We start from the raw sequence: 27314 nt of genomic DNA, 5'->3' as shown, positions 1-27314 counted from the left end.
AGCACTGAAGAAAATATTACTCAAAGTGTGGACGAAAGGAAACGGAAATACCACGACGCATGTTGATTGGCCTGTGAATATCAAAGAGGCGGGTTAATATTACTTTTTCTCCCCACTATTGGTTGGCGTTTGGTTTGTATCCCTCATTGGAGGAAAAAAGTCTGGGTCGTCGCAATGTTATCTCGTCTAATTGGTCAAAGTGGCGAGCGGGAGCTGTTTGCTCAAATTCGAATTTTTAAACAGGGTTTGCGGTGGGTTTTAGTTCTGAGGTTCGGTAGTTTAAAAGTTACTTCTCCAGGTTTAGCCGTATTTTATTTACATTGTTGCAAGCACAAAGCACCAGAAGAATGGCTCAACCACTGAAGGTAACGTTAATGTCACATGTTCTACTTGTAACTTTTAGTTGCGATCTAACTGCTTTGAGTCGTTCAAAGTTAGCGACCTAGCAACGTGTGCAATTGTTAACGACCTTAGCAAGACTTTAGCTCGCAAACTAAAAAGCTACAAATACAAAGCATGAAGGGTAGAGGTAAAAAACAGGTAATTGTATTGTTCCTATAGCTTATGTCCAATTATATAGAATGCGCAAAATAACAGTTTTCCTATTGAAAATGTTGTAAACAAGTATTTATTTATTTAGCTAACCGTGCTAATTGTATATCGGTTGGACAAAATTTGCTACGCATACATTTCTGTTAGTAGCATTAACATATTAATTTACTGTTATGAAAGTTGTTAAACTTAGAAATGTAAAGAGCAGATAAATATATAGCGTTAGGGTTAACAAGATAAATATCCTTGACTAATTTTTATGAAATGAATAATTCTACCAGTTTGCAACTTTTCGATGCATCGCAGCTTTTGAAAGAAATGCACAAAACAGAACAGGACAACAAAAGGGAAAACGAGAGTTTAACAAAACAAGTAAACCTGCATTTTCAGCACAAAACATGAAATTACACAATAAACGCTGTTTAATTTCACTTTGCAAGACAGATTCCGTGTACAAACGCATAAACTGTACTTTAAACAGTCCAGTTTAAAGTACACAGTTATAGTACATTCTAGATTTTTTCTACTTTTGATCTATGGTAATTCAGTTTAATAAGCTAAATTGGTAAGTAAATATTTTCTTTTATTTAGATGCATATATTCATTTTACAGTTACAAAACACATAGGGTTGAAGCAAAATATTAGTTCTGCCAGACAGAGAAAAGAAAAAAAATGACTAAGGAAGCCAATCAGATTGAATCAAGTCAAATTTGGAGTTGACTGCATAGAGTTATTAATTGTGTGGATATAATCAACTTAGACAAGCATTATGGTGTGTCCTGCAGGCCTTTTTGGAAAATAAGCCGCTGGACAAGACAAAGAAGGATCCGAAGCGACTGTCAGTGGAGAGGATCTACCAGAAGAAGACTCAGCTGGAGCACATTCTGCTCCGGCCAGACACCTATATAGGCTCTGTAGAGCCTGTCAGCCAAGTAAGAAATCAGTTCACTGTTTTCCAAGATTGTGTTTGTTGTCACTTTTGCCACTGCAGGAGGTTGATTGGGAGTGCCTAACGGATTGCTTGCGCGCGCATCGCTGCAATCACTAATTGGCATCTTTCCCCAGCAAATGTGGGTGTATGACGAGGACGTAGGGTTGAACTGCCGCGACGTGACGTTTGTTCCTGGGCTCTACAAGATTTTTGATGAGATACTCGGTGAGTGATTAGCATGTACGATTTTAAAAAGAAGAGCAACGTCAATCATCCTGTGTTGTGTTCCCTCTTCTTTCATTAAACTTTTTCTTTTTCTTTTCAGTAAATGCAGCCGACAATAAGCAAAGGGATAGGAGCATGTCCTGCATCCGAGTCAACATTGACGTGTGAGTCATCTCTGCTCATCAGTCCACTCTGCAGCTCGTAGTTCCTCACAGAGAAGTTGGACGGTAACATGTGCGTTTGTTTGTTTTTTTTTTTGAAGGGAGAACAACACCATCAGCGTGTGGAATAATGGGAAGGGGATCCCTGTGGTGGAGCACAAGGTGGAGAAGGTCTACGTGCCTGCGCTCATCTTTGGGCAGCTCCTCACGTCCAGTAACTATGACGACGACGAGAAGAAGGTCACTGGTGAGGCTGATTGTGATGCGTTTATTGTTTTTGATTAGGACAGCAAATCTTGCTGGACGATAAGTTGTACCAGAAGGTATTGCGTTAAATAATATTATTGTTTTGAGACCATTTTTAAATGATATGATGGCATAATAATGCAGGCACGCAACTTTAATATGTAATGCATATGTAACACTGGAACTGTAAGATATTTAAAATATCCAAAATGAATAAACGAAACACCCAAAATGACAAATAAAAGAAATACTCAAATCTGTACGTAAAATTTTCCTTTAAAAAAAATTAACCAGTTGAGACCAAATCACCAAACTGAAGATTTGTGTCATCCATTATTTTGGTAGAAAGAGAGAGAGAAAACACACACATGGAAATTATCTGACTCGTTTTAATTTATTATGTGGTTCACTGATTTATTTCCAACATAAAGTTTTTGGAAAAACAATAATGCCGGAAAATAATTTCCTCCTTGTTTTCATGTAGGTGGCCGTAACGGATACGGCGCCAAACTTTGCAATATCTTCAGTACAAAGTTCACCGTGGAGACTGCTTGTAAGGAGTCCAAGAAGGTGTACAAGCAGGTGGGAGGAGCTGCGAGTTATATTTATCTGTTTTATTCTTTTCTAAAAAGAGAAAATTCAGTTTAACATCAGCCCTCTGTGAACACAGACCTGGTACGACAACATGGGCAGAACGGGAGACGCCAGCATCAAACCTTTCGATGGAGAGGAGTACACCTGCATCACCTTCAGGCCGGACCTGGCCAAGTTTAAGATGACCATCCTGGACAAAGACACGGTGGCTCTGTTGACCAGGAGAGCGTACGACATCGCTGGCTCCTCCAAGGGAGTCAAAGTGTTCCTCAACAGCAAGAGGCTGCCTGTACGTCCCTGCTGGTTCAGGTTCCCCCCTGCAGGGTGTTTTAATTTGACTAGTTTCAGGTCATAATTTAGGAGGATTTTGAGTTGAATTTAAAAACATGTAGCTTTTGTGCACCTTCCTGTTGACTGTCTCCTCAAAAGCCAACTTTAACTTAGGTTGACTGATGTAAAAACACTGTAGTATCATGAGGTTAAAATGAAATCAACATTTCTTCTTGTTTTGTAGATTTCCTGGTATTTGGCTAATCTTTAATACTGTATGTAGCTGCAGGCTTCCTACGGAGTCTTAACTCTAGAATTACTTTGTGCCTCTAAACGACTTCGACCAAAACTACTAAACAATTAAACAATATTTTTAAAATGTAAAGGTATTCATGCTATGAATGCTAACTTTAGCAGTTTTTCTGGTGTGTTTTTGTGTAATATATTCATAAGATTTTCCCAAAGAATAACCTTAATAGTGTAAGAATTATTTATTTTATGACAAACTTTTCTTCCTCTTTTTTTGTCAATAGGTTATTAGTTTGTTTGTTTTTTCTTTACATTGAGGTTCAAAAGTTGACAAAAATTGAACACCTCATTGACAAATTAAATTCCAAAACAAAATGTAATACACCACTTACTATTAGGACCATGCTAATAAAATAAAATAAAAATACAGTCACAATATCAAGAGAATAAAGTCTTGTTTTGACTTTTTCTTGTAGAATTTTGACTTCATTCTCGTACGACTTCTTGTGATTTGATGTCCTTATTTTTGTAATTTACATTTTTCCTTAGTGTGGTCCTAATATTCCATCACAATAATAAACTCAGAAAATAAATTGTTTAAAAATCTGAACAAATTTCCTGGGTCTTACAGAGAAAAGGTTTTTCTCATCGATGAGTCATGTTGCTTTTGTGTCTCTAAACAAAGGCTGTTGAACTGGAAAGAAGGCAAACATGGCTCTTAGTTATTGATTTTTCTGACCCGTCTTCCAGAATATTGGATTTGATTAGACCATTTTTTTAAAGTGAACAGGGAGGAAAAGAGAAAACCTTGAGTTGTAGTGAGAGTTGAATTTCTTTAAAACACGTTCCTTTGTATATTCCTTTAATATCAGATGGTGTCCATTTTCTGTGAAACGAGCCAATGTATCTTGAGTCTTTGTCTGTAGTTGAAGGATAAATACAAAATCATAACAAATAAAATCTGTCTCACCACCACCTTTGGCCTCTAGATGTCCTCAGATCAAAGCTTTTAAACTTATAGGTCGTATTTGTGCTACAAACTGAATCCTGCTGTTCCACTCCAGGTGTCAGGTTTTCGAAGCTATGTGGACATGTATGTGAAGGACAAGGTGGACGAGCTGGGCAGTCCCCTCTCTGTGGTCCATGAGGTGGTCAATGAGCGCTGGGAGGTCTGCCTCACCATGAGCGAGAAAGGCTTCCAGCAAGTCAGCTTCGTCAACAGCATTGCTACCACAAAGGTATTCATTCCCTCATATTCATAACTTCATCATCAGCTGTGAGATTCTTGACGTTCTTTGTTTTATTCCTAAGAATTTCTAGCTGAACTGACTGGCTGTGTTTTGGTAACTGAGTTCAGATGTGGCTGATCTCCAGGACTCTGTCACGTCCGACTGAAAACGTTTCTTGTGTTAATAAGATGAACTGAATGTTTCCTTTGGCCCTCAGGGAGGCAGACACATAGACTATGTGGCTGATCAGGTGGTTGGAAAGCTCATCGAAGTGGTGAAGAAGAAGAACAAAGCCGGCGTGACTGTCAAGCCTTTCCAGGTATTTCAGTTTACATTTTCTGTTCTAATATTTTTCTTGTAAAAATGACGAGTTTTCCGGGGGGGGGGTCACATTGCAACAACCTGTTGAGCGACTTGCTGCCATCCTGCCTCATAACTGCTTAAAAATAATTTAAAAAATTGGATAAACCAGGAAGAGGCATGTCATCAGTTTGGCAGTATTTCAGATATTTAAAATAAAAAACTAATCAATAATTATCAATATAAACTGAAGTGAATCTCTTGTATATGGATATATTTTTTTAGCCATGTAGTCCAGCCCTGTGTTGTTAGAAATAAATATTTTATTAGTTGCAAATGATCAAATGCACAAGAAACAAATGCTGTTTTATTTTAGGCTATAAAGTGTTTATTTAACAAAACAAAAAAAGGAATTGAATTATTATTTTTTGTATTTCTAACCTTGTAGAAATATAATAAGCTCATGTAGTTGATTGAGAATTTGATTGTGCCGATTTTATCTGCTTAATTATCAGAATAATTGATAGCTATCAGTTGCTAAGATTATCATTAGCTGCAGCCTCATTTCCTACATATCTTTGACTTTCTAGGTGAAAAACCACATGTGGCTGTTTGTCAACTGCCTGATCGAAAACCCCACCTTCGACTCTCAGACGAAAGAGAATATGACTCTACAGCAGAAGAAGTTTGGCTCCACTTGTCCACTGAGTGACAAGTTCATAAAACAGGTGCTGGGTTAGCAAAGCGGTTTGTGTGGAACTCGGACATCCGTCTGTCTCTAAACGCTCCTTGTCCTCTCGTTCTCTCAGGCCACAGGATGTGGGATCGTGGAAAGCATCATGAACTGGGTGAAGTTCAAAGCTCAGTCTCAGCTCAACAAGAAATGCTCAGCGGTGAAGCACACCAAGATCAAGGGAGTGCCGAAACTGGACGACGCCAACGATGCAGGTAATGTCTCTGACCTCTGTTATCATTTAAAAAAAAAAAAAAACCTGAGACTGCAGCTGTTCTGTTTTAACTGTGTTCTGACAGGTGGGAAAAACTCCATCGGCTGCACGCTGATCCTTACTGAGGGAGACTCAGCCAAGACGCTGGCTGTGTCTGGGCTGGGAGTGGTGGGACGGGACCGCTACGGTGTGTTCCCCCTCAGGGGAAAGATGCTCAACGTCCGGGAGGCTTCTCACAAACAGGTGGCGCTGCAGAGCAGGAAGTTCAGCCCAGAGGTGGTAGAGAGTCAAAGGGGCAGTGTTATGTAAAAACCACTTTTCTTTTCAGCTTTGCATCCCCCATCAAAAACATACCTTTAATCTCCCGTGGCAACCACTCAGCTGTGAAAAACGGCTAGGTGGACCTAGCGCCTCCTTCAAGGCAAAGCTGCAGTTTCCAAGTTTTTGAGCTCCTCTCTCCTTCAACATCCCCACTCTGCTCCTTCAGACTAGCCAGCAGCAATTAGCAAACACCTGGTGGAACTGTTCATCTGCTGAGTTCATTATAGGAGCTGCTTCTCAGTGCAACGCTGGTTAAAAACATTAAGGGGTTGATGGAGGAGTGATGCTGTGATGGAGGGGGAGCGCGGGAGATTTTAAAGAGACAGACGTCCAACTTCAAGGGTTTTAAATTCCAAAGTTGTTTTTGATGTATAGCATTTTTATAGCAACTGAAGGCAACATAGTGCCATTTTATAGCATAATCAATTAACTATGTGCCTGGAAAGCGCATAATGCTGCCCCTTTAAAGGTTTTTTGGTGAATTACGTTTGTGGCATTCAAAGCTTGAACAGATTGACTGGTTTCATCAGAAAAACCGAGTAGCATGGAGAACTGAGGATGACTATTTTGTCGTCTTCATCCTCAGATTATGGAAAATGCTGAAATCAACAATATCATCAAGATCCTCGGTCTTCAGTACAAGAAAAACTACAGTGACCCAGAATCCCTGAAGACGCTGCGTTACGGGAAGATCATGATCATGACAGATCAGGTGACCTACCTTCTTCTTTTTTTCTTTTCTTTTTTTTTATGTCCAGACTTTATTCCCTGGCCCTTGTCAGCATAATAAATATCTGAAGTTAAAAAATACTTTTCATTCACTTACCTTTGTACTTGTTCATCTATTCTTTAATGCATCTGTCCGTCATTCCCTTTGTCCGTCCTGTATTTACTGTGGTGTCTGTCTGTGGTGTAAGCTATGAACTGCCAACTGATACCCAATAGAAGCAACAACACATGTATAGACGCATTATAATCACAGAGAGCTTTGGTCAGATTACCCACAATGCATGTTTACACCAACAGTAAAAGGACTCTGTAAAATTTAAAAGCTATGCAGAATCTTTGACATCAGTTTCCACATATTTTTACAATGTGGCTGAATTGTATTTGTTGTTTGGACAGGATCAAGATGGATCCCACATTAAGGGCTTGTTGATCAACTTCATCCATCACAACTGGCCGTCGCTGCTTCGCCATAACTTTCTGGAAGAGTTCATCACACCCATTATCAAGGTAAATGGACTCAAGATTGGGGCTGAAGCGATTAACTGTGATGAATCAATTATCAAAATAATTCTCAACGTGTCTAAAAATTGATTAATTGTTAGTTGGAGTATACAGACTACAAAAAAGGGCTGAAAATATGACATTCAGATTAGTAATTAAGCAAATGCCGTACAAATAAGTGTAAATATGTTTTGCATTTAACAGAAAGAACTGTCTAAATGGCAGTTTTAGCTTCACCTGGTTCAAATTCTGTAAAAAATAAAATAAAAATCTCCTACTAACCACTTTTGCTGTTCAGTTATTAATTTGTCAACAGCTTAGTCCTATGCTATATTGATGTCAAGTCCAACAGAAAGGCCTGAGCTTTTCACATGTTGTTAGAAATATTTTTTTAGCTGTACAAATGATCTAGCACTCACTAAAGGAATGTTCTTGTTGAATTTTAGGCAATAAAAAATTTCCTTTTTTTTAAAAAAAAAAGGTGCCTAAATGAAAAATCTGACTAATTTTCCCATGTTTTATATCCAATTAGTTGTCAAAATAATAAATGACTAAAATGATCATTAGTTACAGACACACACACAATGTCATTTTTCCAGTTTTAGTTCTTTTAAATTTAATAACTTTAAGCTGAAGCTCACAATTTTGAGTTTCAGTGGAGTTTATCAAACTACATGCAACAATGATTTTATAAGGCCCACCATATTTATAACAGCACTGCCCCCTAGTGTCAAAAACGGTATAGGATGCAATTTTAGTAACATTTGTTTTTTTAGTCCATTTTCTGCTTTTGTCCAGTTTCCCTGAACAGAAAAATGTTTCCATTCCTTTAGGTATCTTTCAAGAAAAGCCAGCTGTCCTTCTACAGCATCCCTGAGTTCAACGCATGGAAGGAGAGCCAACCTAACCACAGATCCTGGAAAATCAAATACTACAAAGGTTTGTTCCAAACCCCTGTGTGGTAGTAGAACACAGACAAGTAAGCAGTGCAGTTAATGTCAAGAATACAGTTTCTGGCTGTTGACTCTGGGTTATCTCTATAACTTCTGCTGTGCTGCACAATCCCTCCAGGTTTGGGAACTAGCACATCACAGGAAGCCAAGGAGTACTTCTTGGACATGAAGAGACATCGTATCCCCTTCAAGTACTCTGGCCCTGCGGATGACGAAGCTATCACCCTTGTAAGATCCTCCTAATCTGTGTGTGACATGCTGACAAACATAACTAGTAATTTGTCTCATATTTGATGGTCTCACATTGTTTAATAGGCCTTTAGCAAGAAGAAGGTGGATGAGAGGAAAGAATGGCTCACCAACTTCATGAATGACAGGCGCCAGCGCAGGGAGCACAACCTTCCAGAGGTAAAGGCCCAATGGTTTAATAAACTTACTGCTTCATAGACATTTAAAATGAAACATCACACCTCCACCTGGTTTCCAGGACTACCTGTATGGTCAGTCAACAAAGTCCTTGTCCTACAATGACTTTGTCAACAAGGAGCTCGTTCTCTTCTCCAACTCCGACAATGAGAGGTCGATTCCTTGCTTGGTGGACGGTAAGTGGAATTATTTCTCTGCTTTAAAAACAAACCTGACTTGAGTCCAGCAGGTTGGTGTAACATGCTCGTGTTCTGCATATTAAAGGGTTTAAACCAGGACAGAGGAAGGTGTTGTACTGCTGCTTTAAGAGGAATGATAAGCGGGAGGTGAAGGTCGCCCAGCTGGCCGGCTCAGTGGCTGAGATGTCAGCGTACCATCATGGGGAGGTGAGAGACTCCAAATCAGATTACAATAAATCAATTTTACCAATTGATCACATTTTAGATTTAGTATTTCAATTTTAAAAATATGGAAATTTTGGGTTTCCATAGTTCAGAGTGACGGTCGACATCTTGTTTAAACATTTATTTGAACATTTATTTGAAGTTTGAATATTAGGACCAAGCTAATTTTTTTCCCCAGTTATTTCATCATTTGTAATTTAGATTTTTATAAAAGAAAGTGAGGAGAAGAAAATCGATTAAAATCAGATCTGGTATGAAAATAAACTTGCAATTTTTATTTTTAAGCCGTATCGCCCTAACGTCCATTATCAAATGTTGTTTGGGTTAAAGAATAACACTTTGAAAAAGGTCATTGATCATAGTTATTAATTTGTTATTTTCAGCTTGAAATAGATTTTAATTTTACCTGCTTTACATTGTGATCAGTTCTGATTTTAATTAAAAGTTCATTCTTTAATTTCCAGGTATCTCTGATGATGACGATCGTCGGTTTAGCCCAGAACTTTGTGGGAAGCAACAACATGAACCTGCTGCAGCCTCTGGGACAGTTTGGAACCAGGCTGCACGGCGGCAAGGACTCAGCCAGCCCTCGATACATCTTCACCATGCTCAGGTCCCAACACGCTTCCACCAGCTCCAAGTCGAAGACGCTGCTGGCAGTCGTTGACAACGTGACAATAACTTCTGGCCTTTTTTCCTGCCTTTAGCCCCTTGGCTCGCCTCGTTTTCCCGGCAGTGGACGACAACCTGCTCAAGTACAACTACGACGATAATCAGCGCGTTGAGCCCGAGTGGTACATTCCTATCATCCCCACCGTGCTGATTAACGGTTCTGAAGGTATCGGGACCGGCTGGGCCAGCAAGATCCCCAACTACGACATCCGCGAGATCATCAACAACATCCACCGGATGCTCAACGGCCAGGAACCGTTGCCCATGGTGAGAAGAGGGAGTGGGGGTCTGCAATGTCACCAGAGATGCAGAAAAAAATCTATTCTGTAGAAAATTGCAACTCCTAGTCCTGGGATTTTGAATTTTGAATAATTCTTTGTTTTATTTATTCAAGAAAAAGTTAAGCAAAGCTAACACCGATAATTTAACTTACAGAATTTTATGGAAAATCCTTTTTTATGTATATATATAAATTGATGGAATTTGTTACAGTATGGAAACTTATAGAATTGTTTTAAATAAATGTGTTATATTTAAATTGTCTTTTCCTTGTCAGTAATGTAATTTAAGCAAAATCTCTAGACTGTTTTTGAATAGAAAAGTTGGTTTCTGAATTGAAAATCATTTCAGAATCAAATCTAATTCCTAGACACTGAAAGACTCGCATCTTTAAATGTCTCACCTAGAGTTCAAAACCGATGAATTAATTGTTCTTTCTCTCCCCTAGCTTCCAAACTACAAGAACTTCAGAGGCACGATTGAGCAGGTGATGGATAACCAGTTCATGAACAGCGGAGAGGTGGCCATCATTGATTCCACCACCATTGAGATCTCTGAGTTGCCCGTCAAAACCTGGACCCAGGTCAGTCGTTTTAAGTTAAAGACCCGCTTGGTGGAAGTGTTCTTTCCTCAGAATGTCGAGTTTGTTTTACTGAACTTTGTGCGTCATGTGTTAGGCCTACAAGGAGAACGTTCTGGAGCCGATGTTGAACGGAACCGAGAAGGTTCCTCCTCTGATCACCGACTACAAGGACTATCACACCGACACCAAGGTCCGCTTCGTCATCAAGATGTCTGAGGAGAAGCTGAGGGAGGCGGAGGCTGCCGGCCTCCACAAAGTCTTCAAGCTGCAGAGCCCGCTCACCTGCAACTCCATGGTAATGGCTGCAGCTTAGGGTCACGCACCCACAACACATGACGACGAATACAAATATTAACTCAGTTTTACATATATCACCCATTTTAGGTTCTGTTTGACCATGTGGGCAGTTTGAAGAAGTACGAGTCTGTTCAGGATATCCTCAAAGACTTTTTTGAGTTGAGGATGAAGTACTATGTCCTGAGGAAGGACTGGTTGGCCGGGATGCTCGGAGCAGAAAGCGCCAGACTGTCAAACCAGGCCCGTTTCATCCTGGAGAAAATTCAGGGCACCTTGGTCATTGGTAAGTTGCAAGTTTGATATTTAAAGGGGCAGCATTTTGTAACAATTGACTTTTGAGCTTTACACAATGGCATAATGTTATTTTCTCATCAAAAACATCTGGCTTTCAAATATAAATTCTTACTTTGTAGCAGTGGAAGTCCAAACAGATGTGAAGGATGATCAATACAATTTATTTTTTACAAGAAAACAAATGACTAAAAATAGAGATGCAAGGTTTTAATTGGTTTGTGTTTCAGTTAACAGTAAATAAGAAGTTTTAACAGGTTATTAGTAAATCTCCTTTTAACTTCAGAGTGACATTCTTAAAATGTCTTGAATTCATGTACCTAATATTAAGGGCCTTAAAATGTCTTAGATTCAGTGAACAAGCTGACCTTAAATGAATAAATCTCAGGTCTTAAATTTAGTTGTGGCAGAACTATCTAGTCTCAGTCTAATCTAGTTTTCTTTCATGCGGAACTTTAACGTTACGCAAAACTTTGAATAGCGCACAGACATCAATGTCTTCTGTGACTCAAGGCAGTTTCAGCTAACAGTAACTAGCTGCTAATACACCCCTGATTGATAGCTACCTAGCTTTTTTCATTCATTATGGTGGAGTGCAAATTTTTCGTCAGTTGGCTGGACGATGTTTGTCTTCCCATTGGTTCACTTCTGTTGCAAACCCTTGCTATTTATTTATTTGTGATTTTATTTTGTACATTTCTGTTGTGGTGCAGGTATTAAATTCCATTCGTAATGGTCTCAAAACATTTTACATTTCATCTGGTGAACCCTAAACTCATTCTGCTTCCCTCTCATCTTGTAGAAAACAAGCCTAAAAAGGAACTGATTCGCATGCTTCAGAAAATGGGCTACGACTCGGACCCAGTTAAAGCTTGGAAACAGGCTCAGGAAAAGGTAGGACCCTTTCTAAAGAAATATTTAGCTGAAGCAACTGGACCGACAAAACTGTACTTTTATACCATTTGGGTGGTTTTCTTTTAGAATGAGGAAGAGTTAGAGGTTGAAGAGGAGGAAGGAGCAGAAAAAGAGGATGACAGTGGACCCGACTACAACTACCTGCTGAGCATGCCCATGTGGTTCCTCACCAAGGAGAAGAAGGAGGAGCTGTGCCGTCAGAGGGATGCTAAGGTGGCTACATTAATAAGCTCATTAACGTGGGTGTCCCACATGGCTGGGTTCTTGGACCATTTAGTGTTTATACTTTACAGGCAGTCAGTATGCAGTGATGTGGACACCATGTGACCAGTAGCTGCTAAATGAACCTGTATCATGGTAAACATATTTGGACTCAATAGCCATTTTTTGAAGGACAGTTTTGTTTGTAGAGATCTCATTCATTTTATTTATTTCTGTTGTCTTTGTTTAATTATTTTGGATATTTAAAATAATTGCCTTCCAGTTCCAGTGTTAAATGTTTCTTAGAGTTTGAAGTTTTCTGATCTTTGAGAATGTGTTCTTCCATTACCATTAAATTACTTGAAAATGCTCTCGACACAACAATATTATAGTTTATTGCACTAACGTCTGGGACAATTTATCATCCAACAAAATTTATAGTGACAGACCTATTTATGTCATATTTATCTTATGACATTGTACAGTGATTGTGTATCGGTTTCAATATATGTTTTATGATATTCGACTGTTTTATTGCTGACCTGCTAAAGGACTGCAGATGGAAACTAGCTTCAGCTGAATCTGGTGCAAAACAAAGTGTTTTCAGCACATCGTCCCTGTTTTAAATGAATTTTTTTTTTTCTTTTTTTAAAAAAAAGCTAAAACTTTGATCTTTATGATGGAATCCTGTAAAAACTGTATTGGTTGGTTTAGTTAAGTCTAGATTGTGTCCCACACAGATGACTGAGCTGAACACCCTGAAGAAAAAGAGTCCAGATGACCTGTGGAGGGAGGACCTGGCAGCGTTCTCAGAGGAGCTGGAGGTATTTCTGCCTGCTCCTTCACATGGAGAGTTTTCATCTTGCTTTAGTAACTCTGGTTTACTCGTTGTTTAGCGCATTGAGGCCAAAGAAAAGGAGAGCGACAGCATCCTGGTGAAGGGGGCCGGCAAAGGCAAAGCTACGAAGGTGAAGGAGGAGACGCTGAGCACACCGCAGGGCCGGCGGGTCATTCCTTGCATCACCAGCACCATGAAGGCCGAAGCCAACAGGAAGGCTGACCTGAAGAAAGGAGAGGGCAGGAGAGGCAGGAAAGTCAAGGTTAGCCACTGCTGCTACTTGCTCTGGTGGATATTACAGCTGTTGGAGTCCAACTCATTTCGTTCTTCCTTCGTCTTGGCGATAGACTGAAGACGTGGTGATGGAGATGGAATTTAATGAGGAGGTGGAGAACGTGGAGCCAGAAGAAATGGGCTTGGCTTCACGGCTGGCCAAGAAAGCCAAACTAGAGCCCAAACAGAAAGGTGAGTGTCAGGCCTACAACCTTAAAAGAGACAAAAGAAGAAAGACAAATGAATTGGATTTTACTTGCGAGGAGAGCAGAGAGGAGGGTCTGATTTTCAGTTTCAGAATCCTCTCCTGCTTCTCCTCCTTTATTTGCATCATGATGCCTAATTTACAGGTCAGCAGCTGATAAGAGGTGAAAAAAAAACAAAACTCAGCTGCTAACACACTTTCATAAATGTTTTTATACAATGAAATCTGTACATGTGAGGACTACAGAGCAGTTCCTGTGTTTCTGGGTCACAACCTTTGATCCTTTAGCCTTTGGGCGTTTTACTAAGAGCAGTTCTTAGTTTTGACTCCTTTAATTGACAGGATGCTTGACCTTTTGACCTTAATTGAATATATGAAGCCGATCAACCCTGATGATCTATGGTTCACATCCTGTTTATCAATATATATGCAATATATACATGTAATTTAATGCTGTGCAATAACATATCAAAACAGATTTGATATATATTACAAGTCGATTTCAACACAGTGCATGTTAGTTCTCATTTTAAGCATAATCAGTGTTTTCTAAATGGTGAAACTAGAGACAAAAATACCAGGATCATCTGTAAAGTTCCCAAACATTTGGTGTTGAGAGCAAACAAATGATTTTGTTGATTTTTCTACTGTAACCATAGATACACACGTCTCTGAGAACTCCAACCTTCTGTTTCTAAGTTCATCAGACATGTTTAGAAATAACAACTTCCATGGTAATTACTGGGATATGTAGTTGTGGCTCCATTGTCCTGTTATGACAGCTTCATGCTTCAACAAGGTACTCAGAGCATTTAGAGAAAAAAACCCAGCCTCCATCATGCTGGGGAGTGGGGTTTTTGTATTTAAAGGAATAAATGCATGTGTATCACACGTTCGACCTACGAATGTTACTCCTTTCTTTCATCTTGTGATAAAGCAACAAACCCGTAAGTGTTGTGGAACTGATGATCCAGGACTGTTGAAATATGATCCTCCAGTGCAGTGTTTCTCAATTCCAGTCCTCAGGGCCCCCTGCCCTGCATGTTTTAGGCGTTTCCTTCTGTCACACACCTGGATTGAATCTTTGGGTGATTAACAGGCTCCTGCAGTACTTGGTGGTTGCAGAAGATGTCATGCAATCATTTGAATCAGCTGTTCTGGTATAGAGGCACATCTAAAACAGCTGAGATCTGGTTACACTGGATGGATTCTCTGTGTCAAGTTTGAATTGCAGTTGAACTTCCAATGGGATCAGCAACATGCAGCAATATGTAACACATACCTAGAGAGGTGCCTTGATTCTGTCATGTTTGAGAAATCCCTTCATCTCCATGGCAACTATTTAACTATTCAAACTCCTGGGTGGACCTTGTTCTGCCTTCGAGGTGATCTTCCTCCTCAGAGCTGCAGTTTTCAAGCTCCTGTCTCACATAGCAACCCTTCTGTGACTCCCCCACTCAGCTCCTTCAGACTAGCCAGCATCAATTAGCAAACACCTGGTGGAGGTGTTCATCTGCTGAGCTCATTATAGGAGCTGCTTCTCAGAGCGACGCTGGTAAAAACATTAAAGGGTTAATAGAGGAGCCGTGTTGTGATGACTTCCTGAAGGCGGAGTTTCAGAAAGAGCAGGAGTTTTTAAAGAGACAGAGGCCCAATTTCAACGTGTTAAGTTACCAACACAAATTTCTTTTGTCATATTTGAGTCATGCAGCATTTGTTTTGTGACACCAGAGGTTAACGCAGCTACTTTAATTGTGCTGTAAAATGGCACCTGGAAAACACAACAATAATAATAAACTTTATTGTCATTATAGAAACCAAAATTACATGGATTATAACGAAGTACTGCACTTTAAAGGATTTATTTGGGATGTTTTTGTTCGTTTGTTTTCACCCCACTTCCTACTAAAGAAATTCAAAGCTAGATTTTCTCTTTATCAGGTTTTAGGTTTGTTTTAAGGCTTCTTGCACATCTAGACCAGGAACACTATCACATGTCTGTTTCTTGAGGAAACAGACATGTCATAAGCCCTGTTCTGTCAATCACTCTGTCTTGAGCCCTTTGTGTTTATTTGCATGTCAAGCAGGTAGCTGTGACATGTTGTCATCCAATTATAATGCCTGGTTTGATCTTTTCTGTTTAAGTAGAGTTGAACAGCAGGTTCATTAAAGCTGGTTCCTATCAGCTCCTTACTGTGATGAGAACTTTCATTCTTCACTGTTACAGAACTGCCCTGAAGGACGGTTACGCAAAAACCATTCAAAGCTACAGTTGTGCTTGAAAAGGTTATTCTGAGCCATTAGAACTGGTTAGAAACTGAGAACACGAGGAAATGATTGATCGCATTACTTCCGGATATGTGATGCAACACCTTCCTGTTTGGTCCCAAGAGGCATCCACAAACTGAAACAGTTTTCTTTTAACTACATCTACTGTCATGTGTTTATTAAAATGTAAAACCAATCTTCTTCCAGCTACATCAAAGGTTGGTAAGCAGACCACTCTTCAGTTCAAGCCCATTGCCAAGAAGCCTAAGAAGAACTTGTGGTCTGGTGATGAGTCTGAAGGTGTGACAGGAAGTGACATGGAGGAAGAGGAAGCGGCGGCCCCCAGAGAGCGCATAGAACGCAGAACTAAAGGTGAATCTGCTTCATTATGTTTCCCAGCATCCCTCACTGAGAGCTTAGCCCATCTAGATCCCAATCGCCCCAAGAATGTAGTCAGTGTTCACTCTTATCTCCAGCTGCCTGCAGCAGATCCTGTTCCCAACCTGAACGCTCATTTCTAAATCTTGTTTATTTAGGATATTCCTGCAAATGAGCGTGTTTCTAAACTCTCCCCCTCTTCTGTTGCGTAACGCTCCAGCTCCGATGAAGTACAGCCTGTCGGACAGCGAAGATGAATTCGATGACTGGGGAAAGAAGAGTTCCTCAAAGAGGAAAGCTGTTATCGGTGATGAGGACTCGAGCTTCGCCCTGGGGCCCAGCGACGTCGACTCCCCGCTGCCCCCTCCCACAGCTCCAGAGCCAGCGTATGCAAGAAGAACCGGCTGAAACTTTCACACAGTTTCAGCCCTGTTATCTCACCTGCAGTCCTGTCTTTTCTTTTTCTTTTTCTTCTTTATTTAATGTTTAGGAAAAAAACAATAAAGACCAAAACGACAATTAAAAAGACAGAAACCAAGTCATCTGGTAAGAACTTGTCGGCTACTATAGGCTGGTGTTGAGCTAAAGATGTGAAGGTGAATTGTTTCATCCTGGTTGGGTTTCAGTTTCCTCTGATGATGCGGCGCCAGCATCCAAACCTCCAGCTCAACGGAAACCCAAAGAGACGGCAGCCAAAAAAGCTCCAGCCAAGAAACCCACTGCCTCCAAGAAGAAGACATCAGGTACAGCAGAGAACGCAGTTTATACATCCCACTGTTATGTCACTACAGATACAAGTTATTGATTGAGTATTGTTTGCATTCCTTATTCCCACCTACTGAATTTGTTTACATTTTGTCACATTACAACCACCAAATCTTTTTTGTTTTTTGTTTTTTTTTTTTACCAAGATTTTATGCAGTGAACTGTTGGTTTAAATTCAGAAATTGAATCCTCATCCGTTGATCGGTTGAAACGTCTCGATTCCCTCACCCCTCCAGATGAAAAGCAGCCTTCTATTCTAGATGCTCTCTCCAAACCCAAAGCTTCCTCCAAGGCCGCTCCCAAAAAAATCCCCACGTTTGGCTCCAGCGACTCGGAGGACGAAATGACCGTTCCAGCAAAAAAGCAAAGCAAAGCCACTGCGAAGAGGAAGCAGGTGATCAGCGACGAGTCGGACAGCAGCTCAGACGACCTCATGTCGCGTCTCAAGGCTAAACCACAGGCCGCCGCAAAGGTTGGTCTCTTACCCAAAAGCGCTTGATTTCCACATCAACTCATTATTTAGAAAAAATACTACTACTAAAAATAAATACTCTTTAATAATACCTTTTGTAGAAATCTAAGAAGTGGATGGAAGATGACATCTTCCAGATTTCAGACCAAGAGGAAGAGGCTCTCGTTGCCGTGGCACCTCGGGAAAAACCCTCACGTGCTCGGAAACCCGTCACCTACAACATGGGCTCAGACTCTGATGAAGACTTTTAAACATTTTTAAGATTTTTTTCGATGTAACACACGGCTTAGGTAAACATTTTATGCTTTTGTGCACTGCTTGAGAAACTCAGAACTCATCTGAGTGTAGTTTATAAAGAGTTAAAGTTTTTATAGATGTGTTTTCAGCAAAACATCTAGTTTTTGAAGTTACTAAAATTGTTTTCTGACTGTTTTCCAATGTTTGCTGTTGTGTCTTGTAAATATTTCAGTGGTTACTCATCATTGTTGTAAAATAAAGAAAGTTTGTACTGAGTTTTGAATTCATGAGGACTTTGTGTTTGAGCTGTAAAATCTGGTTCCCAGCAGTGAGAGAGGGCGGGGCTTAAGTTACAAACGCTTAGAAACCAATTACAGGTTTCTAAGCGTAATTGGTTTCGCTTAGAAACCAATTACGCTTAATTGGTTTCTGAAATGCAGGGAATTTCAGTTTAAAGGGACAGTTGGTAATAATTGTCATCTCACTGTATTATGCAATTGATTTTGCAGCAGTACCTTGTAAGCATGCGGCTACATTCATCATCTGTTTGCACCAGTTGCTGTGTTTCCATTACAAATGTGAGCAAAACTGTTGACATTCCACTGGTGTCAAAAAAAACCAAAGAAAAATGTTGAAATTGCGATGTTGAATAACAAATGAAGTTAAAATGTCACGTGAGTTTGTGTAGTAATTCATCAAAAAAATGCGGCGCCAAAATCCTCCTGCGACTTTCTGTCGTCGTCTTCGTCTATTCCACTGCTAGTAATACTTGGCTGTCCATCACGTGGCTTTTTGATGCAATAAATGTTTCCGTTGAAGTTTTGTAAAGACCTTCAACTTGACACAAAGAACTTGTCAAAACAGTTTTTATTGGCATGTTTCCATTAAGCAAATTTTAAAGTCAATAGAAACGCAGCGATTGCAGGCGTTTGCTTGTGATGTGACCTGTTCGGACTGAGAGAGCAAAGCTGTGATATTTACACCAAACATTTTTATATAGACTTAAATAACTTCAAAACCTTTACATACATCGGTTCTGGTAACTGTTGAACACATTCATTGCTGAAATCAAAGTGTTCTGTATTCACTAAGTGATTTCTGCTTCAGAAGCCTTTATCACTGAACACAACAAACGGTAAACTTTTAACAACCAGCTGTAAATATTTAGTCATTCATTATTGTGCTTGTGATTTCCAGCTGTTTCTATAATTAATTTTATTTAGGATTCTCCCACTGTACGTCATGTGTTCTCATGCTATCCCCTTGTGATCAGGGAAACTGGTGGTACAACATGAAACAAATCCTTCCTGCCATTTAGGAAGCGCTTTGAAATGTTCATCAAGAGTTGCATTTCTTGGGTAAACATCGTCTCTTGCCTGGGACTCTGGATGCAGATTAGGGCGTAGAAGGAATTTCCTTAAAACTGTTGCCGCCCGCTCAATTAAAAGTCATGACAAACCTCATACTCAAGCCATTTGGAGAGACCGGCCGAGGCCTGGGCTGTGTGGCGTTAGCGACCAACGTGTTTTTGTAATGCCTTCGGGTTTATCCGGCGATCCCTTGAGGCTTGAGGAAGTCTTTCGTGTCGAAACAAGTATATGGACAGATCAGACTGGACCTGTATTGTTATCTTGAAGCTCATAAGAGGGACTATAAATTACATGGCATTTTATCTCTAGAGGCAGTAGGTGTGTTTTAAAGGCAGCAGGTGGTTGAGGACTACATCATTTTTAAGAGAAGATTCAGATTTGAAGAGGAAATACATAGATTTTTTTTTTAATTGTTTCTTGACAGAAATGAACTGGACAAAGGGAAACTGTAAGTAATGTCATAATGACTTCTACTTTAATTTGCGATTAAATTTGAGCAGAATTAGTATTGGATTTTGAGTTTGTAACAATCTCAGAATATTTCTTTTTACAGTAAATCACTGTAATAACCAGAAAGTTGAATGAAAGCCAGTCTTTACTATCTTATGTGTCAATTGGAAATTTTCTAATCTATGGTTTTGTTTTTGGTTTCAGGTCAGTTATCAACAACACAGTGAACCCTGAAGTAACCTTTGAACCACACTTTCAGTCCTGAACAGGATACATTAGTGACCCATTCAGTTTCTTTTTAAGCCAGAGACACTTTTCACTGTGTGAGGCACAGGTGAAGACATCTCCATCCTCCCACTGACAGATTCCTGACCACAGCAGCCATGGGTGAATGGGGCTTCCTTGGGAGCGTCTTCGACAACCTCCAGGCTCACTCTCCGATGCTCGGACGCTTCTGGCTCTTCCTCATGCTCGTGTTTCGGATCCTGATCCTGGGGACTGTGGCCAGCGACCTGTTTGAGGACGAACAAACGGAGTTTTCCTGCAACACCCTCCAGCCGGGCTGTAAGCAGGTCTGCTACGACAAGGCCTTCCCTATCTCCCAGTACAGATTTTGGGTGTTTCACATAGTTCTGATTGCTACGCCGTCCATAGTTTTCCTCATGTACGCCACACATCATAATAACAAAAAAGCCTCTCGGCCCAAGTCGAAGCGCAGCAGCTTTCAGAACTACGTAGATGACCGGCGTTTGAGGAGGCTGTACATCGTAAATGTCATCTTTCGAATCATAGCGGAGGTGGGCTTCTTGGTGGGCCAGTGCAAGCTGTACAGCTTTGAGGTGCCAGCCCAGTACCCCTGTGATCGCTTTCCTTGCCCCTACACCGTTGACTGCTTCACCTCCCGCCCTATGGAGAAAACGATCTTCCTCTACTTCTACTTTGGCGTAGGGGTCCTATCTGCCTTTTCTAGCATTGTGGAGCTGTTCTACAGCTCCATAAAGTGGTTCTGCTGCAACCAGGAAGACTTTGATCTGGAAGACAGCGCTTGCGAGAATCTCCGGAACTTCAGGCAAGATGAGTCGGGCAAGAAGATGACGCCAGACAGTGCATCCGGCAGCAGCGTGCCTCTAAAAAAAGGATTGGTGAGAAGCAGCAAGACGATCTCCACTAAGGGCAAGAGAGGAAAATATGTGAGCACCAGGATGTGCATGGTTTGACAGGCTGTTTTTTTTGTTTTGTTTTCTTTCTAATGGTGTACATCATTTCATCTTAAAATGCCATGTATGTATGTGTGATGGGACATCCCAGGGAGACATCCCTTATTATGTCTCCCTGATGGGAGACATAATAAGGAAGTCCTTGGAGCGAGGTCAGGAAATGAGTCTAAAGACGAGGCTTGGTTGACCTGCCGGGATTATGAATCACGCCCGAGTCTAAACACTTGAGAGAGAAAAATCTGAAAGCAAGGCCCTTGTTAGACATGTTTTGCTCTTCCTTGGTTGCTGCAGAGCTCACTCTGACACTCCCATTTTAGTGAAAAAAATCCACCCTCAAGTGTGATTTTATGAAGTGTTTCTATCATCATTGAAAGTGTCTGAAAAGAAACGTTTTCCAAGACAAAATAGAAAAAATGTTGACATCAGAAGAATATGCTTTTTTTTTCCTTTTTCCCCACCAGGGGGTCTTTTTTGTGGGCTCTAGTGTCCCTTATATGACAGTAGGCTGACAGGAAAGGGGGAGGAAGAGGAGGGAAGACATGCGGCAAATGTCAGCCAGGTCTGGGAATCAAACCCGCGGCGGCTGCGTCGAGGACTAAGGGACTCCAAGTGTGGGTTGCGCTAACCCGTACGCCACCACAGCACGTCCTCTTATTTTGTTTTTTAATGAGTTAGCTGCTAAGCTTAAGCTTTGCTAAATTTGAGCCAACTCAAAAGCAATGCTACATTTGAATTTTTGTGAAAGTGTTCTACCTACTGACGAGTTAGTTTTTTGTTGTTGTTTTTTTGTTGGTTATATGTCAGACAGCTCCTTCTGAAAGAATTTTTCAGTTTGCTACTTGGAAATAAAAGTTAAAAATGTAGTTTACGCCTGATACTAGCTTAAATTTGTTTGGTGTGGTTGGAATTTGAAAATAAAAAGTTTGAGTTTTATAAAACAGTATTATTGTCAACATTATACTTTAAATCCATAGTAAACATAAATGTGATTTGTTTTGGAAATATCATCAGGGCCTGCATGCACTATCAAAATGTCTACCATTTACAACCTAACTTATTTTTTGTTCAATTAAATAGTATTAATTTACTTCCACGAGTCTATTCTCTTTTTTTTCTAGAATGTCTCTCTTGGCTGCTCTGCTTCATGTATGTCTGTGTGGATGTTGTCGGTATTCCGCCCAATCAGATTCCTGTGTATGTGTTGCCGACTAGCAAAGCTGTGTGATATCGCTAATTTACACGTCAGCTTCTGTGTTCGGGGAAAAGCGGCTCGGTGGCTTCCGGTCTATTGAAAATGGCCTTTTACACTAGGTACTTGCAGACCTTGGCTTTGGTAACAATTAATGGAGAAAGGTTTTAAGATGTACGCCTCGTTATTCATTCACAGATATGAAGGTAAGTTTTACTTTCTTTAAACTTCGTGACTAACATTAACTTTAGCTTATGATAGTAGGCAACGTTCTTGGACATTTTTATTATAAAACTGTGCTATTTAAGTAACTAAATATTTTAGTTAATTCTAATGGACAATATATATATTTACCTTGTTCTGTTCTTATTTTCAAGTATAGTATATGTGTTTATTGTCATTAGTGTCAAATTGAGACTAGGTAACCGGGGAGGTTACTGTTCTTGCTTTTTGCCTCCAAAGCATGAGGAACCACAAATCCCACAGCTTAACAGTAGAGCAGCTCTGGTGTCAGAGTTCTAGTTCATCTGATTGTTCAGGTTCAAAGATGTTGCTTTTAGAAAAATATGGCCGTGTTTTAAGGTCTCTGTGTTATTTAGTTTTATTCCTTTTGCATGCTTCTTGTGAAGAGCTCAAATAGGACGGTGTTTACAGCAGTGTGTACAGGCGCATCAGTTGCTCGACTGTCTGGCTGTGGTCTGCTCACTCGTTCCCATACCCTTTCAGGCTGTGGCGGCTCCTTTATTTACCATTCGTCTAGTTTTAGGCTGAAGAAACTGATCCGGAGTGAAATTAAGGCTGCAAACTTTTCTGTGCGGTGTTAGCTTTAACTTGTAGCGACGCATAGTTTCCTTAATTCAAGATGTTTGGAAATCCATGAAAACTTAAATGCCTATCATGTTTGAAAGACAACAGTGTTCATAATATTGCTTTATTTGCTTCTAAAATACAACTTTATATTTTCCAGCTGTGATGGTAAATCAAAGCGGAAACAAGGCAGCCGCATTTCACTCATGTGGATGTGACGTCTGCGCCGTACGTGTAGAGTCCAATATCTTACAAGAAATTTTGACTAATCAGAATTACAATTCTAGACATCTCTGATTGAGTATTGCCAAGACATTATTTGCTTTTAAGATATCTAGAATCTAAATTTGCACTAGTCAAATCTATTTAACTGCTTTCTGAAAATACATTTAAGATATGTTTAATCAGAATTATAACTAGTCAAAACTAAACGTGTTGAATTTACTTTGACTAGACATAATTTAATTGTAGATGTCTGAAATATGTTTCAGATCATCATGCAACTCAATGGTAAATCTGACATCATTTCTACAGTCGGGATGTAATTAGTCAAAATATAGAGAAATCTTAATTTACAAATACGTCTTGGTCATAATCTGATTTCAGATATTTGGAATGTAAGTGCGATAAAACCGAATTTGTGTGAAAATGGCCTGTCATACTATGTTCAATAAGTGATGTGGCAGAGGAACGGTTCTTTTTACCAATCAGCTGTCAGATTTGTTGATTACAGTTTTTTTTGTTTGATAATCTGATTAGAGATTAACAACGTCTGTTCGAAGGCATACAGTAGCGTCAGATGTTTCCCGCTCTGTGATTGGATGGTCAGAGTGAACCTCTCACCCCAAAGTTTTGCTAGCAAAACACATCGCCATGTTAATGTGTGAATTTATTTTTATTTTAGAACGCAGATGGAGAAACTGATCTGGTCTCAAAAATAATAATAATTTAAAAAAAAACAGTGGCAGACTTTTTCGAAACAACTAGACATTGTAAAGACCAGGGAATCTCACCCATGGGCAGTAACACTAACAGGCCTCTACAGCAATGCAGATTGAAGAATACAACAAAGAACAGGCTATAGAGAAGGACTGGTTGATGGTACTGAAACATCAGGTCTCTGACTTCAATGAGGTTTTTCTGTGTAACGAGAGGAAGATAGATTCTGTCTACACAGAAATAATCAGTATTCCAGCTGTATTTTCTGAGATTTTTAATGTAATTGAATTAACTTCACTGTAGCGTGGATAGATAAAGGTTGTTTTTGCCATGATAATAGACTTTCTATTTCAGGTAACGTGTAGCAAAGGATCTGGGGTCAATTTGCTGTTTTACGATTTTGCATCTGTGTATGGCCACTTAAACCATGGTCTCTGAGTTTATTTCCTATTATTAAGTATTTTAATAAATCATGGAGATATAAACCCTGGAATTTAACGATTTCCCCTGGTTGATGTGAATTTACACAAGGTCAATATGAAGCATGCAGTGGCAGAAGATTTCATTCCTGTGTGAAAGAAACAAAACTACAAAGACACAAAATGGCAGCAGATGCTAATGACCAGCATCCATTCTGAAAGCCTGGCAACTGTATTTATTGTTTCACAGTGAGTCTCTTTTTATATATTTACTGAATGATAAATTCTGAATTAAGAACACAATGAGGAAAAGATGAACAACCGGATTCATTTTTCTAAAATTAAACTCGGGCTTTATTGCAAGTAGTGGCTCAAGGTTGACTTTGGACGTGACATTTATTTTCAGAAGTGCAGTATGACAGATCGGGTGAAACGCCCCATGAGCAGCCATTTCCAAGACGTGCTACACATGCTAGCTAGAGAATGTTAGCCTTTTGTAAGCTGCCATAAAACAAGCTCAACGACATTTCTTTCTTGCCTTACCTGAAATATCAATTGAAAATTAGCACAAACTGCCTTGTTCCAGCTGTCTGGAATATTCTTTCATTTTCTTGTTTGTCAGTAGTTTGACGTTGAATCGTCTTGGACTTTGTAACTGCTGAGTCACCGCTACAGTTTCATTCTTACTTGGCCTGAAGAAACTCAGTCCATCACAAGAAGGCGAAACTGATTTGTTATCTTTCCATGTTTTTGTTCTCATTAAATATCTAAGCATGTCTTAGCGTGTACCAGGTCTTTGGTCGCTGCTGTCTGTGACAACTGGTTTGTAACAAGTGGCAATAATGTGGCTTAACAGGTAAAACATGATGTATCTAATGCACCGTTTCTTCTCTTCAAGTCGTTGCTCCACGTCAGGATTTAAGCATACCTGAAGACCACAAGAAAGAAGAAATGCTAAATCCAAATTTATGTCTAAGGATTGTTTTATCTGCAACTGGAAAAGATCAAGAAAAACAAATGTTGTCACTGCATAGCAAAGCGTTTCGGTCAGGACTTTGACTGGTCACCCCAGAATGTTAATCTAACTTTCAGTCTGTACAAACGTGTTGGTAAAATAAAAGGAATACTTTAAACTTTTGATCTATCAATTCAGAATAGAAGTAGTACAACTACTTAGTAAAACTGAGTGTCTTTATTCAGAGGCTTTTATAAATTTGCTGTAATACAAACTGCTACAGGAGACCTTTCCTGCCCACAGCCACCACCATCTACAACACTTTGACTTAATATGGCTTACAATAATTTAACTTCCTTTTAGGATCAATAAAGTGTTTTTGAATGGAATTGAACTAAATGCAGCCTGAAAAATAAACGGAGTCCATGGGGATCTTCTGCCTCATTTCAGAAGGAAGTGTGTGATTCCACACTCACGAACAAATGTAACCTTCATGGGCAGCTTGCCAGGAAAAAACACCTAATCTCCTCCAGAAACACATTCAAAGAAAACAAAAACCATTTTTCTGTGATTTGTTTGGCCTCAATGACGACAAACACAAACAGAAGGCGTCTCTTCGGGAAAAGTAACCCAAGATCGATTGGCACGGCCAGAGAAAAGTTATTATGGTTTAGGATTTCTCTACTTTGTCTGGAACTTGGTTAGATTTCACGCTGCGGTGAGTTCAAAGACCAGAGTTTTTAGTCTTATCTTAATGAATCATGGCCTAAAAAAATTACCGTATAGTTATACCCCTCAAGGCTTTAGTTAATCGACATCCGCTAATTCCAGAGAATTTTTTAATAGATCAAGACAAAGTAGTGCTTAAAATAGAAAATAAAATAAATATAAAAAAGAAACCCTTCCACAGCATAAATGTCACTGTCATTCTTTAACATTAAAGATGCAGTATATAACTTTAAAAATAATAATTACATATATACATGTTACATTTGTTGAAACCGCCATGAGGGTTTATTATGAGACAGATAATCTGAAAAAAATGAATCTACTCTGCCTGCTGCCAGTGCCAACTATAAACAGCCAATCAGAGCCATGAGGCGGGTCTTAGCGCTCTCAATCACAATCTTCTGTAGCTGCCCCTCCCCTCTCCTTGCTCACTGCTACATTACAGTTAGCGCAGCCTGCTGTGAAGGCTAATTAGCAGAAATAAACTGTTTTTCTGTAATGTTAAATTGTTTCACTGTTAGCAACATTTAGCAGCGAGTACTTGTGAATGACTGACGGTGCTAAGCCCCTCCTTCTGGCTCTGATTGGTTGTTTTTGGTTGGGAGTGTTGCATCTTAGGGTTAAACAAGACTTAACTTCCTCCTACCCCTTTTCAAACAGATAAGCAGTGGTAAACAAATGATTTTGTTCTTTTGTTTATGTGTGCGCATGTTTTCTTGTTTCTAAAAACCGGCTTGAAATAAATAATTAAAGTCAAATAAAAACAATCCTGATTCTAAAATGATTTCGATGTTTAGTTCAAAAACACCCCAAAACACTGAGGTTGATTTTTTTTTTTTTTTTTTTTTTTTTTAGTCAGTAGCATTAGATAGAAACTTTTCACATGAGCTCATAAACAGGTTCAGGAGAGTGGAAAACCAAATTAGGCAGCTGAGCAGATTGTTCCGACTTACGTTGGAGTCTTTATGTAATTTTGATTGCATTCAGTAAATATTTTCTCAGTTGGTAGGTCGATTTAGACGGGGTGTTGCACACTTTCACCAGCAGGTGGCAGCAGTGGTCCAATTAAAAACAAGCAGCTGAGTTGCGTTATGAAGCCCTAATCCTCTGAGATGACTCAATTTGCTGCCATGTTATTCCAGTGACAGACCGTCTCCACGCTTTCTCATCGCCCAAACGTCTTATTTCCCACAGAAACAATATATAATGAACGCATCTCAACAGGAAGCGACGCCGCTCGAACACTTTGCACCCACATGGCTGCATAAACTGACACTGTTCTTCTCTTTTCAGTCATTTCTGCAGGGTTTTGTGTCCTGATTAAACAAAAAAAAGAGGGAAAAAAAGGATTGTCTTCTGAGGATTTAAGCAGTCACAGATCCAAGTGGCTCTGAGTAATCTAAATACTCTCCAAAGAAGCTTATTTTAGACTCCAAACATTCCTGTAAGACACACACACATGCACATACACACACGCAGTCCTCCTGCAGCTCCCTGGACGCATCATATATGCAGATTGCAAAGCG

General features: G+C 39.8%; 2 protein-coding genes across 4 annotated transcripts; both read left to right on the top strand.

Annotated features, from left to right (window-relative positions):
* The first annotated feature begins 196 nt into the window (after positions 1-196).
* Positions 197-17989, top strand: top2a (DNA topoisomerase II alpha). 3 transcript variants are annotated; one of them, XM_044102686.1, is made up of 36 exons: positions 455-540; positions 1339-1485; positions 1619-1709; positions 1810-1873; positions 1972-2117; positions 2601-2698; positions 2787-2999; positions 4294-4467; positions 4676-4777; positions 5349-5486; positions 5568-5706; positions 5791-5948; positions 6613-6738; positions 7152-7262; positions 8090-8195; positions 8328-8437; positions 8525-8617; positions 8697-8811; positions 8900-9021; positions 9504-9652; positions 9747-9978; positions 10439-10573; positions 10668-10868; positions 10958-11153; positions 11964-12055; positions 12143-12289; positions 13018-13101; positions 13174-13377; positions 13463-13580; positions 16069-16079; positions 16155-16233; positions 16460-16625; positions 16730-16785; positions 16866-16982; positions 17241-17476; positions 17578-17989. In XM_044102686.1, the coding sequence occupies exons 1-36, from the start codon at positions 517-519 to the stop codon at positions 17725-17727; spliced, it is 4650 nt and encodes a 1549-aa protein (XP_043958621.1). In that variant the 5' UTR covers positions 455-516; the 3' UTR covers positions 17728-17989. The 3 variants fall into 3 exon arrangements, with proteins under 3 accessions (XP_043958620.1, XP_043958621.1, XP_043958619.1); XM_044102685.1 differs by lacking the exon at positions 455-540 and adding an exon at positions 197-365 and having other exon boundaries at positions 16069-16233; XM_044102684.1 differs by having other exon boundaries at positions 456-540; positions 16069-16233.
* A 1133-nt stretch (positions 17990-19122) lies between these two features.
* LOC122822934 (gap junction delta-3 protein-like) lies at positions 19123-21838 on the top strand. Its single transcript, XM_044102053.1, has 2 exons — positions 19123-19531; positions 19738-21838. The coding sequence occupies exon 2, from the start codon at positions 19917-19919 to the stop codon at positions 20748-20750; it is 834 nt and encodes a 277-aa protein (XP_043957988.1). The 5' UTR covers positions 19123-19531; positions 19738-19916; the 3' UTR covers positions 20751-21838.
* Positions 21839-27314: the final 5476 nt, after the last annotated feature.

This window comes from Gambusia affinis, linkage group LG20 (genome assembly GCF_019740435.1).
Source record: "Gambusia affinis linkage group LG20, SWU_Gaff_1.0, whole genome shotgun sequence".
NCBI lineage: Eukaryota > Metazoa > Chordata > Actinopteri > Cyprinodontiformes > Poeciliidae > Gambusia > Gambusia affinis.
This window is presented reverse-complemented; position numbering and strand designations above follow the sequence as displayed.

Coding starts and splice junctions, on each gene's coding strand:
- LOC122822934 (XM_044102053.1), top strand. CDS start 19,917: ATGGGTGAATGGGGCTTCCTTGGGAGCGTCTTCGACAACCTCCAGGCT.
- top2a (XM_044102684.1), top strand. CDS start 517: ATGAAGGGTAGAGGTAAAAAACAG. Junction 5,707..5,790: donor GGACGACGCCAACGATGCAG/GTAATGTCTCTG, acceptor GTGTTCTGACAG/GTGGGAAAAACTCCATCGGC. Junction 13,581..16,068: donor ACTAGAGCCCAAACAGAAAG/GTGAGTGTCAGG, acceptor ATCTTCTTCCAG/CTACATCAAAGGTTGGTAAG.